This window comes from Cnephaeus nilssonii (genome assembly GCF_951640355.1).
Source record: "Cnephaeus nilssonii genome assembly, chromosome: 6".
In the NCBI taxonomy this organism is placed as follows: domain Eukaryota; kingdom Metazoa; phylum Chordata; class Mammalia; order Chiroptera; family Vespertilionidae; genus Cnephaeus; species Cnephaeus nilssonii.
In genome coordinates, this window is record NC_137077.1 from 97,296,869 (window position 1) to 97,316,324 (window position 19,456).

Here is a 19,456-nt window from a genome sequence, read left to right on the forward strand (position 1 = left end):
GAGTTCTAGATAAGAAACAAACTAAATAAGCAAACTAAAGGAAGCTTGAATGATTTTCCTGTTAAACCATTCCCAGAGATTGTGAGCTGGGGAGAGCTAAAGTCATGTGTGATTGTTAAAGGTGGTCAAAGGCAATTTTGTTTGTTAGTAAGGAGAGAGTGCAGTACTCAAACTACATGCCAGTGAGCCTGATGTGGAGCCCATATTGGATTTTAATTAGCATTTGTGATTGGTGAGTTATGAGTAATGAGAAAAATAAACAGAGATCCCTAGAATGGTGAGTAGTAGGTAGAACAAGTTATGGTAGATCAGCCTCATTTTCTTTTCTTTCTTTACTTTCATTTTTACTCTTTTTCTTTGGGTGAGAGGTGATGTTATAATTATTTTGGGAATATGTCTGACAAAGTTACTTTTTGTTTGTCAATGTTTTATTTTTTAGAAGTTTATTCCTATCCCTCCACACCCGCCCCTTTGGCAACCATCAGCTTGTTCTCTATATCGAAGGGTCTGTTTCTGTTTTGCTTGTTTATTATTTATTTATTTTCAGAGATAAATTTTGACAAGATCATATGGTATTTGTCTTTCTCTGTCTGACTTAATTCACTTGGCATAATACCCTCTAGGTTCATCCATGTTGTTGCAAATGGCAAGATTTCATTCTTTTTTATTGTTGAATAATATTTCATTGTTATCTATCTATCTTACCTAATAAAAGAGAAACATGCAAATTAACCATCACTCCGCTACACCCACAGCCAATCAGAGTGAGTATGCAAATTAACCCAATAAAGATGGAGGCTAATTTGCATATGTAGGCATGGAGAGGTGTGAAGCCTGCTATGAGGGGAAGGGGGGGCGGTGGAGGGAGCTACTGGAGTGGTGCTCCAGACAGAAGCGAGGACTTGCCGGCTCTGGGCGGCCCAGGAGTGGGGATGTGCCAGCCCCCGGGCAGCTGGGGTGGGGAGCGGGGAGTTGCTGGCTCCCGGGCCGCTGGGAGTGAAGCCAGGGGAAGGAAGGCCTATTCTTGCATGAATATCGTGCAATGGGCCTCTAGTCTATCTATATAATAAAAATTAATAGAAGATGTAGAATGTTATATATAATATATGTATCATCCATTCATCTATTGATGGATATCTAGGTTGCTTCCATATCTTGGCTATTATTCAAAGTTTCTTATGATGTTCTTGTGGACAAGATGGGCCATGTGCAGTGGCTGCAGGGCCTGGTGGGAGGAGGCGTTCCTGTGTGAACTTGTCCAAAGAATGCTGATAAGCAGATGAGGAGCATCATGGAGTTACTTGTCCCTGCCACCAGATGCTGCCACTTTGTCCTCCACTCCTTTCTCCTGACATTGGTACTATGAAATGAATGATAATATGGAGGTGCACTTACCTCTTTGAAGATGGTTTGAAAACAGAATGGACTGCATATATTTTGGATGAAAAATTAAGGGTTGGCCCAAATTTTTTGAATAGGATAGAACAATGGGCCTAGACCAGCAAGATGATGTTCCAGGGATATATTTTTATGATCTTACCCATGGGTGCTGAAAGCCAGTTATAAATTTCTAGGATTGAATCAGTGTAGTTTAGGAATAACTCATATGGTACTTGGTGTTTTATTGTATAACTAGAGGCCCGGTGCACGAAATTCGTGCACGGAGCGGGGGGGGGGGGGGTGTCCCTCAGCCCAGCCTGTACCCTCTCCAATCTGGGACCCCTCGAGGGATGTCCAACTGCCCATTTAGGCCCGATCCCAGTGGATCGGGCCTAAACGGTCAGTCGGACATCCCTCTCACAATCCAGGACTGCTGGCTCCCAACTGCTCACATGCCTGCCTTCCTGATTGCCCCTAACCGCTTCTGCCTGCCAGCCTGATCACCCCCTAACCACTCCGCTGCCAGTCTGATTGATGCCTAACTGCTCCCCTGCCAGCCTGTTTGCCCCTAACTGCCCTCCCCTGCAGGCCCAGTCACCCCTAACTGCCCTCCCCTGCAGGCTTGATTGCCTCCAACTGCCCTCCCTTGCAGGCCGGGTGCCTCCCAACTGCCCTCCCCTGCTGGCCATATTGTGGTGGCCATCTTGTGTCCACATGGGGGCAGGATCTTTGACCACATGGGGGCAGCCATATTGTGTGTTGGAGTGATGGTCAATCTGCATATTACTCTTTTATTAGATAGGATAAAGGCCTGGTGCATGGGTGCGGCCAGCTGCTTTGCCCTGAAGGGTGTCCCGGATCAGGGTGGGGGTTCCCTTGGGGCGTGAGGTGGCCTGAGCAAGGGGCCTGTGGTGGTTTGCAGGCCGGCCACGCCCCCTGGCAACCCAAGTGGAGGCCCTGGTATCTGGAATTTATTTACCTTCTACAATTGAAATTTTGTAGCCTGGAGCGGAGCCAAGCCTCCTGCATGCTCCACAGCTGGCAGCCATTTCTGTTTCAGTTAATTCACCTTCTATAATTGAAACTTTGTAGCCTTAAGTGGAGGCCTGAGCCTGGCCAGGGTGTGCGGAAAGCTTTGCTTTCTCCATTGCCGCGGGCAACCCTGGCCTGGTCTCTCCAGCTCCGTGGCTGCTGCCATTCTGTTTGAATTTGTTTACCTTCTATAATTGAAACTTTGTAGCTTGAGTGAAGGCTTAGGCCTGGCAAGGGCATGCGGAAAGCTTGGCTTCCTCTGTTGCCTGGGAAACCTTGCTCTCTGCAGCTGTAGCCATCTTGGTTGGGTTTATTTGCATACTCACCCTGATTGGCTGGTGGGCGTGGCTTGGGTGTCACGAAGGTGCGGTCAATTTGCATATTGCCCTTTTATTAGGTAGGATATGTAATTAATGGGGCAATTTATATGCCCATGAAGAGGTCACTCTCTTAGATTGTGTGGTATACCTAAGAGAATGGAAATCTTGTTTCCACATAACCTTGGATGATGCACCCAAGACTGGAGTACTGTGTGCAGCTCTGAGCACCCTACTTAAAAGGAATCAGGAACCCTAGTGTGGGTGCTTAGTTGGGAGAATCTGAGTTCTTTAACAAGATTTTGGGGAGGAAGGGAGCATAACAGCTTTTGACAAAGGATTGCATTGTTCTGTTCTAGGGAGGCAATACCAGCTGCTGGCTGGTTTGATGGAGGCCCTGCCCAGAGGTGGGGGAAGGGGGCTGCCTAGGAGCTGGTGGATTTCCTGACACTGGGGCTTTCACCCTACAAGTAGGGGGAACTCTTTGGAAGACTATTAAGCATCAGATAGTCCATGAGCCTAGAAAATCTTTAAATTTCTTCTGGACTTAGGACTTAACAAATAGATTTTTTTTTCAAGATTAATTACCATTTACCTCTAAGGCCATTGTTCATAACTTTCTATAGTCACAGATGTGAGGCACATGAAAGTTACTCTCCTCACCCTGGGAAAATGCACCTCAGTGGGGAGTGAGCACAGTTGGTTGACATATTTGCATTTTTTGTTTACTCACACACTCCTGTATTATGAGTGTGAATTTTTATGATCATGTTTAATTTGGGGAAACTTTTTATCTAGTTGAGTAACCGGGATTGAAATCCAGGTCCAGAAAAAAACTGCTGTTCATGTTGACTCTGTCTTCTGGTGGAACCATGGAACTCAGGGTTGCCCAGGCAAGGGGGAGATATCAGGGAACACACCTCTCTATGTGATTTTGCCTCTGTCATTGGAGAAGGTTTGGCATTTTATTGTCCTGTCTCCTGTGAGCTTTCTCTCCCTCTTTGAGTTCTGGTTTTGCTTTTCTGTTTTTATTCTTATGATTCTTATGATGGTGACTTTTCCTTTTATTCTTCCTTTGTGCTCTGTAAAATTTCACCAACAGGCAGCTTTTCTTTTTGTAGCTTCCCCTTTTTGCATGGATTTTACTTTCCTGTCTCTGTCTTACTCTTAGCTGTGTGATCTTAGGAATATAACCCTCTCTCTGCTTTCATTTCCTTACCTGGAGGGAACAAAAAGTGCAAGGATATGTTAAGACCTATGTCTGGAGGTCATTACAAACATTATTTGCTTAAATTAAAATGAAAGTTTAAGTAAATATGACTTAAAAATTAAACTGTACAAATATGTATTAGTGCTGAGAATGGTTCTTGGCTCTAGAAGATTCCAGTTTTCCATGCCCTCAGCGATGAGCATCATTTATGATTTACTGACAACTCTTTCTAGCAAGACCCTGATCTTATACCTATTTGCCACAATATGGCATCTGGTTGTGGATTGTGGTGTATGCGGTTTTGCTCATCAAAAGTTCATTTATTTGTTTCTCCCAGCCTCGACAATTCAAACCAAACAGGGCTCTTAGTTTCATGCTTCTGATTCTTCCCCCAGAGAGTTAGAGATGCCCTTTTTCTGTGGATAGCCCATGTCTGTGAAGTTACTTGCTCTCCCTTGCTTTCTGGGACACCCGTTTTCCGACCCAGGGAGCACAGTACTGTATTCTTTTAAACTGTTGTCTTATTGATTTGCTTTTTGTATTTGTGCCTGAGGGACACATGTAGCTTAAAGAAGAACATTCTTAAAATTGAATAAGGGAAGTATCTGAATACAGGAAGGGGATTCCTTGAGAATCTCCTGTGTCAAGGAATCAAGGGAGTAAGGAGGATGAGGGCCATGAGTGCACATGGGGAGAGCAGAAGAGTAGGATGGCAGAGAAACAAAAGAGCACACGTGTGCAGGTGTTTATATGTGGATAGGGTTATGTGCACACAGGAATGGCCTACATCAGTATGTTAATGTGTCCTGGGGAGAGTGGAAGAAGGGTCAAATAAAAAGAAATTGAACTTCAATTTAATTTTTTCATTTTGTGTGAGTTTTCTCTCCTTTTTTGATTTCTGACAAGAAACTTATGTGGAAAGTAGATATTTATGTATAGATACAAAAGAAATGAAAAGAAAAGAGAGCTTCATCAGCTGAGCACTTAGGGAAGCCCATGGTAGGTTGTCAAGTGAAAAATTAAGTAGGGAGGTAGCTGCAAGTTATTGGTGATTTTTCCATCCTTTATATTTCTTGTTCATTGTATATTTTTGTTTTATAACATATACTAGAGGCCCGGTGCACAAAATTTGTGAACGGGGTGGGGGGGTCCCTCAGCTAGGCCTGCACCCTCTCCATTCCGGGACCTCTTGGGGGATGTCCGACTGCTGGCCTGGTCACCCTCTAACTGCCCCCCATGCCAGCCTGGTCGCCCCCTAACTGCCCCCATGCCAGCCTGGTCACCCCCTAACTGCCCCCCTGCTGGCCTGATTGCCCGCTAACTGCTCCCCTGCCGGCCTGATCGCCCCCTAACCGCCTCTGCCTCGGCCCCCTCCACCGTGGCTTTGTCTGGAAGGAAGTCGGATGTCCGGAAGATGTCCGGTCAACCCGGTCTAATTAGCATATTACCCTTTTATTAGTATAGATACATTATAAAATAAGTATACATATATTTGTATATAGATATATAGTACATGTACATATTCTTTTAAATATATAAAACTGCATATTAAACAATGATGAAGGGAAGACAAGTGGGTTGCCATGTAACCTATTTTAGTAGAAACATCACAAGAGCCTCCCAGGTGTTGTGTGTACATGTGTATGTGTGTGTGCATGTGTGTATGCATGCTCATGAGCTCACATATGTTTGTATGAATGAGGAGGAAGGTATGGAAGACTGTTCACTTTGAACCCCCATTTGGGGAATTAGGGACGAGGCAGAACCTTGTTACTTTTAACTCTCCCACCCAGGGCCAAATAAAATGCATTGATAGTGTAGTAAACAATGTTTACTGCCCTAACCGGTTTGGCTCAGTGTCTAGAGCATCAGCCTGCAGACTAAAGGGTCCCAGGTTTGATTCCAGTCAAGGGCGTGTACCTTGGTTGTGGGCATATCCCCAGTGGGGGGTTGTGCAGGAGGCAGCTGATCGATGTTTCTCTCTCATCGATGTTTCTAACTCTCTATCCCTCGCTCTTCCTCTCTGTAAAAAATCAATAAAATATATTAAAAAAACACAACAATGTTTACTGATGATCTGTGAGTTCACTTTGATAGAAATTTAAATACTATGTTGGATTATAAGCTCTATGAGGACAGAAATAACATTGATCTTTATAACTCATTCAATCATTTGTTCATTCATATTAAGTGCCTGATATATATGCTGAGTGCAAACATATTTTCTTCAGTGTCTTATACAGATGAAGTTTTTTTAAAAAGTAAAAATAAAATATATTTTGAAAGTTCATCGTAGAAGTACCTAATCTATTCTTGTGGATCAGGAAGGTTTCCTGGACGAAGTCGTATTTATACTGCAAACTGAAAATACAAATGAGTTACTTGGGTGAGGTTGGGAAAGATTCCACATCCCATTTATATGGAAGAGTATGTGCAAAGGCCCTGAAGCAAGGAGGAAGGAACATGGTAATGTGAAGAATGAGAACAGTGTGGCTGTCGCCTAGAGAATAAGAGGGCGATTAGTGTGGAGGAGGCCAGAAAGGGGTGTAAGGATTGGATCATGCAGAACTTGCAGGTTGGAATAGAATCCTCTAACTTTTTATTTCAAAAATGTTCAAACCTATACAAAAGTTGTGGGTATAGTAGAGTGGATCACCTAGATTTTCAAATTACCATTTTGCTATAGTTGCACATGCTCTATCTTTTACACACACATGTGCACACATATTTTTCTCTTTGCTGAACCATTTGAGAGTAAGTTACAGACAGCATGTTATATTAAGAAGTATTTTGTGTTTAAAAACATGTATATTCCAAAACCAAAGATTATCTCTGATATGATCACAATACTGTTATACAACCAAGAAAGCTAATACTGATCAAACACCTTTACCTAATATACAGTCCATGTTTAAATTTCTAATTGTCCCAATACTTTGCTAACTTTTAAAAAAAAAACAAACCCAAGGTCTAGTCAAGGATCATGCCAATATCTATTGGCATTTTGGGCCAAGGTTAGGCCAGTTATTTTGTAAAATGTCCATCAATTTAAATTTGATTATTTCCTCTTAATGACATTCAGGTTGAACACTTATAGCAAGAATACTACTGGGTGATATGAAGCACTGAGAGCTACCTAACCTCAGGAACACTGATAGTTTCCATTATTGATGATGATAAATTTGATCATTTAATTAGGGAGGGTCCACCATTTGTCTCAATTGTAAAGATAAATTTTTTCTTTTGTAAGAAATAAAGTAATCTGGAAGATGGTACCTTGAGATTCCGTAAATATTCTGTTCCCCAACAATCTGTCACCCAGGAGCACTGCTGTGTCCCTCGTTCAAGATAATGATGACTCTGGTGGTTGAAAAATGATGATTTCCTAACTGCATAGTTTCCCTGTATTAGTTTGTAGTCTTCTGTGAAGAAGAGCCTTCTTTTCTCCTCCACCCTTTTAATTCACTATCAGTATGGACTTGTGGATTTTTAAAATCTGAATTTAAGATTTAATAGGTGTTTACCATTCATTTCTAACATTAATTATTCAGAAGTTTCAATTTCTCCCTACTTGGCCAGCAGTAGCCCTTCTCTGAAAGGTTTTGTTAGAAATCTATGGGTTGAATGAATGAAATAATACAATGAAAGTGATGAATAAATCTGTGCTTACCATGCCTTTTTCTCTTGAGAATCTCTGTGTCAATTTAACATGGCTTTATTTTTATTTCTCTCTAGGTCACATGGATTAATTGGCTCTTGTTCAGCAGGCCCCTAAGAAATAAGTCATCCAGCCACATATCAAGACAAGGTTCGGTTTTAAAATTGCTCTGAAAATGATTAAAAGCAGTGTCTCAACATAACATTGTTAGGGGGCGACGAGCAGCTTCAGAATTTCCTTTTAATCCCACAGCAGCTTGGAGGAAGCCCCTCTCCATCCAGGAGGGCTGCATGGCGAGCAGCCCCCACTGAAGGTGGAAGATGAGTGTCCCACTGGCTCCCAAGAAATCATATTACACTCAATTGCAGGACAACAGACAGGGGGTGAAAAATAATAATGAGAGTCTCCTAAGTCCGGGTGATACAAATGCCAATCAGATCATGGTGGAGGGCGGTCCCTCTCATGATGAGCCTCAGACATGTGACCTGACAGATGAAATTGGAAATGCAAATTCACATGAGCCAGAAAACAGAACCCGTTTCCATAACGAATGTCACTCACTTCAGGGCTTTGGGAAGGGATTGCAGGCTGGCCGCAGCAGCCTGAAGGATTTAAAATTGTCTTCGACTGTTCGTAGGGAAATGCACGAAGAGCACACAATGCAGAGAGGCGCACCTCTCCTGCAGACCCCGTGGAGTGGACAGGAACCAAGTCTGGCAGGTTGGAGGTCTGTTACGGGCGAGGCCAGTCCAGATGTTTTGACTCCAAGGGGCACTGAAATTCCTCGGCATGCTCCCAAGGATAAATTGGCAAAGACACTGGACAACGAAGAACTGAGAAGGCATGCTTTGGATAGGGCGAGCGGCTCTGCTGTTGCAGGGGACCAGTTCACGAAGGAGTGTGCTGGGAGCCTGACTCAGCCACCTCCACAGCCTGCCCCACTGGAACCCCCTGAAGCCCTGGATTGCGTGCCAAAGGGAGGTGAGGGGCAACAGAAGACAGTGACATCCCACTCCCCAGGCACAGCGTGTCCTCCAGCTTATATCCCCTCAGAGGGAAAGGGTATGTGTCATCCTAAACCATCTACCTCAGAAACCAAGGAGACCACCTGCTTAGAGACCCAGATGGAAGGAGCACATGTACCAGAAGTTAGCAACGAGAGCACACCACGTTCTGCCCATTCAGAGTGTGCTCTGACTTCAGCATCCAGGGAGGTCCTGAGTAAGCCAGAAGCACAATTAGATCAGGAAAAGGGAGAGCCCAAGCCAGAGCTGAAATTTGTCCAACCCTGGGCCCTGCAGGGATTCATGTCAGCCCAGGCCGAATGTCTGGGATGTCCCAAGGAAGACAGCATGTTACTCCAAGAGAGAAAGTTGCCTGGTGGGGAAGCACAGCAAGAAGCCCCCACCAGGGTGGTCGGCAGCCTGCCCCAGAGCAGTGTCCACCCGCTTGGAGGGCCAAGAGGCAGGAGTGTGCAGGACCAGAGCACCGTCCACCTGGGTGAGCAAGGTTCTCTTCAGACCTTCCCCAAACCTGGCCCTGCTTCCTTGCGAGCTGCTGATAATCAGCTCCCTGGCAAAATGTCACCAATTGCAGCTGGGAAGCTGCATGAAAGTTCATCCAGCAGCTTGTCACCAGGTGATGGTCATGTAGCTTTTATTCCTCGTGCCCCAGCTGACAGCAGACCCCCAGCTGCCAGTGAGGAGAAAAGGGTGCTGAGCAGTGGGAGCAGGGCCAGTGCTATGGATTTTACTTCAGATCTTTATGTTGGAGACAGCAAAACTGGGGTCCCTGAGCCCCTTGACCCTCAGAGCAGCAGCTCAGAAGCCAGGGAAAGCAAAGAGGTCACTACATCTGTTGCTGAAAATAGGAACCTTCTAGAAAATGCAGTTAAAACTGAAAGTCCCACAGCAAGAACTGATTCTCCTCTCAGTGTCCCAACCCCTCTCCACCCAGAGGCAACTGTCAGTGTGACCCACCAGCCAGCACTGCCCAGTACCAGTGTTCAGGACTTGAGTATGTTGAGTGTGGACGCAGGGTCACCCTCGGCTGCCCCACCTCCTACTGACAGCTTGCAGTTGTTGAACACCTCCCCCAAAGTGCCTGACAAGAACACCTGCCCCAGTGGGATCCCCAAGCCTATCTCCACACATTCTGAGGGTACGCCTTCCTCACAGGAGGGACTGGAGAGCCACCAGGTTGAAAGAACAGAAGAAAGGACAGAACCCAAGCCCATCATTTTGCCCAAGCCTAAGCACGTGAGGCCCAAGATCATCACCTACATCAGGAGGAGTCCGCAGGCCCTCAGCCAGGTGGACACTTCGCTGGTCCCAGTGGGCCTTCCTTATGCTCCGCCCACATGTAACACGGCTCTTCCCAAAGAGGAGAAGGTGGCAGGCAGAGACCTGAAGCCCGCTGCCAGCCTCTATGAGAAATTCAAGCCAGACTTGCAGAAGCCGAGGGTCTTCAGTCCTGGGTTAATGGTATCTGGGATCAAACCCCCAGGACACCATTTCAGTCAGATTAGTGAAAAGATTTTGCAGGAGGTAAGAGAATATCATTGTGATATGATTTATAAGTTGAACATCTAAACTTTGTCACATATTTTGAATTGTGAAAACAGAATATTCTCCCTTTGGAAATTCTCCCTTAAATACACTTGTACAGAAAGAATGCTTTTAATAGAAGAAATTGTAGACAAAGGGACATTTTTGACTGGAGAAAGTTGATGATCATAATGAGATAGATCTACCATCTGAGGATACTCATTTAAATTCCACGCAATAGAATACACATGAAGTTAGATGAGCAAGCATTTAAATTGTCTTCCATGTTTAAATAGGTGAGCATAATTCATCTATAAGCCAGGTCAATGGAAAAAGAAGTCAGAAATAAATACATTGTTCAAATTGGTCAGACTTCATCCTCTGAGGGGGATATCTCATATTCACACAAGTGAAGAACACAGTGAGTAGAAAATAGGCATGGGCTTTTTGTTTTAAGTCAAAATAATAATTACCTAACATTTAGTTGAACACCTGCTATGCCATGTAATATATTTAATCTTTGTCAATCTTCAACAGTCCTTACTGTAACTCTCTGGAGATTGGGATTGCTGTTTTTATCATTGTATAGATCCGTGGTCGGCAAACTGTGGCTCGCGAGCCACATGCGGCTCTTTGGCCCCTTGAGTGTGGCTCTTCCACAAAATACCACGGCCTGGGCGAGTCTATTTTGAAGAAGTGGCATTAGAAGAAGTTTAAGTTTAAAAAATTTGGCTCTCAAAAGAAATTTCAATCGTTGTACTGTTGATATTTGGCTCTGTTGACTAATGAGTTTGCCGACCACTGGTCTAGATGAAGAAACAGATGTGGAGAGGTATGAGTAACGCACTGAAGGCCACAGAACAAGGGCAGCACTGAGGTGCTCTCCTAGGCCCTCACCCTTTCCTCAGGGTGCTGCCCCTTTAAGTAACTGGGTGCTAGGTGAGTCGTCCTCCCAGAGCTCATGAAGAAAATTGGCCTCCTGAAGCAATGTCCTGGCAGGCAGAGGGATCAATGAAAAGGAAAGCTGGCCCAGATCATTCCTCTCCCTAACACCCTTCAGGTCTGCCCAGGCCACTCAGACCACAGGCTGGAGTCTGTAGGGTGGTTCATTACCTCCTGACTGCCTCTCCTTCCTCCAGGCTTTCTCTCTCCCTCTGCTGCCTCAGGCCTTTTACACAGCCCTCACTTAGAATGTTCTTCCCAGATACCTGAATGACTATCTCCTTCACTTTCTTTAGGTCTCTTCAAATGTCATTTCATTGGGAAGGCTGCCTTTCCTCATACCCCTTTCTCTAGGTTCTTTCTTATTAGAACTTATCTCTCCTATATACCTTTTTTTTGCTTTTGCTGCATTAACTAGAATGTGAAGTCCATGAGAGAAGAGACTTTTCCTGACTTTTGTTCCCCACAGTGACCCCAGAGTTCAGTGCTTGGCATAAATACATGCTCATAATTGTTGAGTGATAACTGAATTATGAATTCACATATGCTGGATACAAACAGAAGTTAACCAAAGCTCCCAAAAGATAGAATGATCCAGTCCCAAGTTGGAATCTAGCTTGATTGATTGTATCAACAGTTTTACAGACTGTATTGATCATAGCAGGTGTCATCTCTGGCACAAAGCAAGTGGTCAACCCATTCTCAGTAGCAGATCTCTACCAAGGCTAGCACTGACCAGGTGCCCCAGCAAGCTGGCCATTTGCCTGCCATGTGCCAGCTGTCAGCCCCGGATCATGCGGCTAGCTTCCCATCTTCTGACTCTGTGCGTAGAGAGGCTTCCCCCTCACACATCTAGAGAGAGGATGCTGACCCGAGAGTTCAGGGGAGTCTAGTCTCTATGGTAGGGACTCAGCCCCTATGCAGGGCTGCATGGCGATCTGTTCTAAGTGCAGTGAAAGCATGCCCTGGCCAGAGGAACTTAGAGTCTGACCTAGGCAGTGGCATCTCACTAATGATGGACAATTTGCCACTCTGGTTTATAGGTCAGGCTCTTCGATTGGTGAATGTGAGTCTTTCTTAAATTTCCAAAAATGTATCCCCCTTGCCCTTGGCCTTTGTTCCTATCTCTGTGAAGCTCAGCAAGTCTCAGTCCTCTGGTCAGGCTTGACGTGGGGAGATCCGAGGGCTTCTTCCTACCACGGTGCCCCCAGCTCACCGCAGAATATGTTTCTGACAAGTTGCCACAGAAATATTTATTTTTATTTATTTTAATTAAATTTATTGGGTGACATTGGTCAACATGATCATACAGGTTTCAGGTGTGGGTTTCTATGTTACAAAATCTGTATATTGCACTGTGTGCCCACCCCCAAAGTCAAATCTTCTCCTGTCACCATATATTAGGACCCACTTCTTCCTCTACTCCCTTCCTTCATCAAAAATGCCTTCACAGAAATATCTAGAATAATCTTTGACCAAATATCTGGGTATGGTGGCCGGGTTATTTGCACAATTAGACATCACAAGTCCTCTCCCTCAGCTGTCCCAATGGCTTCTCAGTGAAGCCTCCACATTTACGCACGGCTTCACAGCCCAGGATCCCACCGAAAACAGCACAGGGCAAACACAAAGAGGGACAATCCAGTAAGAACTGATTTGTTTGTGTGCTTTGATGGATTTTAGGAATTTGATTGAAATCATGAGCATACTTTAGTTTGTTTTCAAAATAATTTCTCTAAAAATACTCAGTTAGAGCTTTGTGCAGTGGCAGTATTGTAGCCAATGAGGTTTATCCCAGGCATGATTTTTGCTAATTGGGGGGAAAAAACTGGATTAGAGAAGGAGGAAAAATACCATTTTGGGTGGATCTTTATGTGTTTTTTGCTGTGCAGTGATCCCTGTTGTGTTCTGTCAATAAAGATGAAAGATACGAGTGTGAAGTTGTTTATAGATTCCCTTGTTTTAAAAACTAGAGGCCCAGTGCATGAAATTCATGCATGGGTAGGGTCCCTAGGCCTGGTCAGCGATCAGGGCTGATCTGTGGGGTGACTGGCGGGGCGACCGGGGGGGGGGGGGGGCGCTGGCACCCACCTTGGCTGGCCTGGGGACTGCGGGCTGGGGGCAGCTCCTGCATTGAGCGTCTGCCCCCTGGTGGTCAGTGCGCATCATAGTGACTGGTCGTTCCACCGGTCATTCCGCTGTTCAGTCAATTTGCATATTAGGCTTTTATTATATAGGATGCACAGATTAGGCATCTGAGGCATATTTCTCAGCCGTGTAAAGAATTTATCTTACTAGTGACAAATTACCCAACAAAATGACAGGCATTGAAGTTACTGAAATCGTGATGACCATTTTCCAGGTGGGTTTTGAGCCCTAAAAACTATCCAGTTTCAAAGAACTGAGTAATTACTGAGCTCAGCATATTGCAATCCTAAAAACTTGACATATATAGGTTAGAAATGATTATAACTTCCTCATATGAGCACCTGCTAAAAGCAATGTGCAGTGACATCAAAATTTAGAAACAAAGATAAAAGAACAGAGGAAATATGAGTATAATATAAAAGCGAAAGATCAATAGTAAGAGAATTAAGTAGAGAATAGTAAATGTTCTTATCAGAGTGCAAAGGTAGAATGTTCTTTTGAAGGCATGTAATTTGCTGCGGCCCCAGTTCAGCTGGTCTCAATAGCAATCATGCATGTTTTACAATGTGATTATGATAAAACTTTAAAGGACTAATGTTTAGTTTCAATAATGTCAATTTAAGGAGAACTTGTATCTATTTCAACATTCAAAGAGTATCAATTTAAGGGCTTATCTCTTCCAACAGCTTGGATCAGAGCTTCATAGACCCTATTAAAAATATTGTTAAATGCTTGTGATTCCTGGATATGTGTAATATAAAATATATTGTGATTTAGAGCAGAATTAATTAACAGATGTATTTTTCATGCATGGCCTCTGGCACTATTCTTTTTAAACTGAGAGGAAATAGATGATTGAACTGTCTTATTTTTTCCTTTTTAATATGAAGAAACACTGATAACATGAACAGCCTCTGTGAGTTCAGAATTGCATACATGAAAGGTAGCCGTAAGTTGTATTCTAGTCTAAACTGTTAACTATGGGAAAAAGTAACAGGAATGTTATATTATTAAATTTAGGAAACAATATAAACCTGTTTTTTTGTTTGTTTGTTGGATGCTTACTGATTTGGGCCATGTATAGACACGGTCTAGGTCTGTGATTCAGCAGCCAGCAAGACTCTCTCCTAGAACTTCCATTCTAGTAAATCTTTCCCAGACATTCCTGTCAGCCCTCCCTTAGCAGGGAGGACAATTAGAGGAGGTAAATCAGGCTCTCATTTTCAATAATGTAAATAGATTACAGAGGCCTGAAAACACATTATTTTCCATTAACATTTCTATTCTTTCAAATAGCCTTTTCTCCCTCATTAACAGTGCATGTTTTATTTCATAAGTAACCTAGAAAAGACAACATAAATTGATAAAGTTCATTTTTTTTATTATAAGACTATGTTACCATAAAAATTGTGCCTTTTCTCCTTAGGAATAATGAAACTCATAATTCTATGAACATTTGCAAATTCTTCCCATGCTTCATTAACGTTATTTATTTATAGATTGGCTACTTGCACACATTCCTATGATTTTGTAGCAATCAAATTAAAAAATCTTACCAAATAAGTTCTTTTTTCTCCCAGAGAGATGTGGGTTTATAGACTATTAGAACTGGAGGAGACCTGAGAGGTCATCCAGGCATATTGTCAACTCAGCAATGAAGACACTTGTGTCCCAAGAAGGTAAGTGATCAAGGATGGAGCAACTTAGAGCTTCCAAGTGGTCATTGCTGGAGCTTGGTGTCCTGAGAAGGTGCAGTCCTCATCCTGCGATGTGAGTTCTCTGATTGAGCTTCTGCTTATTTACTATAGGTTACAGAACTCCCTGGGAAAGAAGAATTTTGTTCTCCTCCCTATGCACACTACGAAGTTACTCCCACCTTCTACCGCTCGGCCATGCTCCTTAAGCCCCAGTTGGGATTGGGCGCAATGTCCCGTTTACCTTCTGCAAAGAGCAGGATCCTGATTGCCAGTCAGAGGTCTTCAGCAAGCACCATCCACCCACCAGGACCCATGGCAACAGCTGCCAGTCTCTACAATTCTGATCCTGCAGGTAACCCATACAACAGTGACTGCTTTTCCCTGCTGCACTTTAAATAGTTATCATATAAAATGTGGTAACTGTCTAAAATATGAATGCCTCTCACCCTGTTTCTGTCATTCCATCTGACATTTATCAAGACTTATCTATCTTCAACTGTCACCTTCATGTCACCTTTAAAATGATGGCCCTATAACCACATCCTGGAGGCCAGGATTCAGAAACATTATCTGTAAAAGCCAGACAGTCAATATTTTACGCTTTCTGGGCTATGATAGTCTGTATTGTAACTGCTTAGCATGGAAGCAGCCACAGGAAAGATGTGAGTGCAGCTGTGTGCCAATATCTATACTAATAAAAGGGTAATATGCTAATTAGACCAGATTAACAGACATCTTCCCAATGTCCAACTTCCTTCCGGACAGTTAGGGGGTGACCAGGCTGGCAGGGGGGCAGTTGGGGGGAGGCCAGACTGGCGGGGGGGGGCAGTTTGGAGGGACCAGGCCGGCAGGGGGCAGTTGCAGGGTAACTAGGCAGGCTGGCAGGGAGGCAGTTGGGGGGCGACCAGGCCGGCAGGGGGACAGTTGGGGGGTGACCAGGCTGGCAGGGGGGCAGTTGGGGGGCAATCAGGCAGGCCAGCAGGGGGCAGTTGTGGGGCGACCAGACAGGCCAGCAGGGGGTCAGTTGGGGGGCGACCAGGCCAGGAGGGGGCAGTTGTATGTGACCAGGCTGACGGGGGCCAGTTGGGTGGAGAGCAGACAGGCCGGCAGGGGGGCAGTTAGGGGGCGACCAGGTAGGCTAGCAGGGGGGCAGTTGGGGGGTGGCCAGGGTGGCCAGGCTGGCAGGGTGGCAGGCCAGCAGGGCGATCAGGCAGGCAGGCAGGCAAGCAGTTAGGAGCCAGTGGCCCCGGATTGTGAGAGGGTGCTGATTGGAGAGGGTGCAGGCCAGGCAAGGGACCACCCTCCCCCCCGCCCCCCCCCTCCCGTGCACAAATTTCATGCACTGGGCCTCTAGTAGTTTAATATAAAACAACAGTGGGCTGGCCGCCGCCTGCAGGCCACAGTTTGTCAGAGAGCTCTTCCTGCAGGTTGGCACTGACCATATCACTCTCTTTTCACCTGTTCACAAATCTAGAACATAGAATGGCCTGCACCTCTCCTAGCCCTGTCACTCTGCTCTGCAATGGCTGGCCAGTGTCACCTCCTGATGTCCTCTGCACTTCTCTGTTTTTCTTTTCATTCTTCTGGTTGTTTTTCCTTTCATTCTTCTTCTTCTAGGTTTAAGGTATCATCTTATTATAGAAATAATACATATGCATTTAAAATTTTTTCAATGTAGAAAAATAGAATGAAGAAAGTAATGCTACTAGCACACAGACAGAATCAATATTATGGAGTTTTTTCTTTCAATTTGTTTTCTTTCTATGCATTTTTCTGCTACTATGCATTTTTAGCATAGTAGCTAAAATAATACAAATGTGAATTTTGTTTTTTCCTATGAATATCATAATATAGGCATTTTCTATGCCATCAATGTTTCAGAAATATTTAATGGCAGCCTTATAATGTTTGTTCATTTATTCAACAAATTCTGGTACTTACTTTGTGCCAGCAGCTATAATGGAGGATGGCAGCAGTAAACTAAACAGAGCTCCTGCCTTCATGCAGCTGATGGTCTAATGGGTGAACTTGACAGTAAAGCAAGCACAAAAACAAATACACAGTTATAAGTTGTGATAAATGTCACCAAAACAAGGAACATGGTGTTTGAGAAATTGCAACCTGAAGAGTAATACGGATGGGACACAGGTGGGAAAGTGGGTTACTGGGGAATAACAGTAGAACTGAGGTAACCATTGTCCTCACTGGCACTTGGATTCTGCTTACTCTGTACTATCCTACCTAATAAAAGAGTAATATGCAAATTGACCCTAACTCTGCTACACCCACCAGCCACACCCACCATCCACGCCCACCAGCCAATCAGGAGCAAATATGCAAATAAACCCAACCAAGATGACTACAGCCACAGAGAGCAGGAGGGAGGCTTGGGTTTCCCCGGTAACAAAGGAAGCCAAGCTTTCTGTGTGCTGTTGCAGGCCTAAGCCTCCACTCAAGGCTACAAAGTTTTAATTATAGAAGGTAAACAAATCCAAACAGAAATGGTGGCAGCCACTGAGCTGGAAAGAGCGGGAGGCTTGGGTTTCCCCTGGCAATGGAGAAAGCAAAGCTTCTGCCGCCCTGGCTAGCCTAGGCCTCCACTCCAGGCTACAAAGTTTCAATTATAGAAGAACACAAACCCCAAAAGAAATGGCTACTGGCCACGGAGCGAGCAGGAGGCTTGGCTACGCTCCAGGCTACAAAGTTTCAATTGTAGAAGGTAAATAAATTCCAGATACCAGGGCCTCTGCTTGGGTTGCCAGTGGGCGTGGCCGGCCTGCAAACCACCACAGGCCCCTCACTCAGGCCGCTCCACACCCCAAGGGAACCCCCTCCCTGATCTGGGATACCCTTCAGGGCAAACCAGCTGGCCCCTACCCATGCACCAGGCCTCTATCCTATCTAATAAAAGAGTAATATGCATATTGACCATCACTCCAACACACAATATGGCTGCCCCCATGTGGTCAAAGATCCTGCCCCCATGTGGACACAAGATGGCCACCACAAGATGGCCAGCAGGGGAGGGCAGTTGGGAGGCACCAGGTCTGCAAGGGAGGGCAGTTGAGAGGGACCAGGCCTGCAAGGGAGGGCAGTTAGGGGCAATCAAGCCTGCAGGGGAGGGCAGTTAGGGGTGACCAGGCCAGCAGAGGAGGGAAGTTGGGGGTGACTGGGCCTGCAGGGAAGGGCAGTTGGGGGGGACCAGGCCTGCAGGGAAGAGCAGTTGGGGGGGACCAGGCCTGCAGGGGAGGGCAGTTAGGGATGACAAGGTCTAAAGGGGAGGGCAGTTAGGGGCAAACACGCTGGCAGGGGAGCAGTTAGGCATCAATCAGGCTGGCAGGGGAGTGGTCAGGGGGTGATCAGGCTGGCAGGCAGAAGCGGTTAGGGGCAATCAGGAAGGCAGGCATACAAGCAGTTGGGAGCCAGCAGTCCTGGATTGTGAGAGGGATGTCCAACTGCCCTGGTGGGATCGGGCCTAAACGGGCAGTCGGACATCCCTCGAGAGGTCCCAGATTGGAGAGGGTGCAGGCTGGCCTGAGGGATACCCCCCACCCCTCCCCTCCATGCATGAATTTCATGCAATGGGCCTCTAGTTTTCAATAATGTTGCAATTGGAATCTTTGTGATTACTTATTTGTCTTCTTTCATATTGTTTTCTTAGGAGGAGTTATTTCAAGTGTAATTATGGGATAATGCATATCTAAACTTTTTACAGGCTAATTTTTTTAGAAAACTTGTAATGATTATTTTCATACTAGTGTTTCTTCAACATGCTTCTTCTTGCCATACCCCTGCCAGTATTAAACATTAGCTTTATTACTACTACTATTTTTATTATTACATTTTTTTTATTATTAGTGGAAGGGGACTTTCCTTACCTCTTTGCCATTATATTACTCTGTGAATTGTCATTTACTGAGGTAATTATTGATGGTCTTAATGATTAGTTTTTTGACAAGCACTTCTATAAAAGATGAAATTAATTTTTAATGATTCTCATGATAATGTGATGGACCTACATATTGTTGTCAGAGCTGCTACAAGTTAGTTATGTATTCAGTCACTCATTCAACAATTACTGCTGAGGGACTTGAACATATCAGCACTGTTCTAGGTGGGGAGGGGGATACAGCAGACCACAGACAAAAATCCTTGCCCCTGAGGAGCTCAAATTGTAGAATGAGGGGGAGGGAGAGGGGGTAGACTTTTTTTAGTGAGTAAACAAATTACATGGTGTATTGGGAGAAATAACTAGTATTGAAGAAAATGAAGATGGGGAGGGGATAGGAGTTTTGAGGCATGAAGAAGAAGGGTTATAGCTTTAAATAAGGTGGGCGGAAAAGGCCTCCCTGAGAAGATGGCTCCAAAGGAGGTGCCAGGGATCTGTGTGGATATCCTGGGGGAGCATTCCAGGCAGAGGGAGGAGCCATTGCAAATGCCCTGAGGTGGCAAGAAGGCCAGGGAGGCAGGAGCAGTGAGTGGGCAAGAGAATGGTAGGGGTGACTGCATAATGTTTAAGAGCCATG

At 44.9% G+C, this 19,456-nt stretch overlaps 1 protein-coding gene across 4 annotated transcripts in view; it reads left to right on the forward strand.

Moving 5' to 3' along the window:
* MTUS2 (microtubule associated scaffold protein 2) overlaps positions 1–19,456 on the forward strand; it is a 603,680-nt gene that overhangs the window by 214,253 nt on the left and 369,971 nt on the right. For all 4 annotated transcript variants that reach the window (XM_079775057.1, XM_079775060.1, XM_079775058.1 and 1 more), the window contains exons 3-4: positions 7,675–10,143; positions 15,042–15,282. In XM_079775057.1, the coding sequence (XP_079631183.1) occupies positions 7,918–10,143; positions 15,042–15,282 (2,467 nt within the window). In that variant the 5' untranslated portion in view covers positions 7,675–7,917. The remainder of the gene's footprint in view (positions 1–7,674; positions 10,144–15,041; positions 15,283–19,456) is intronic.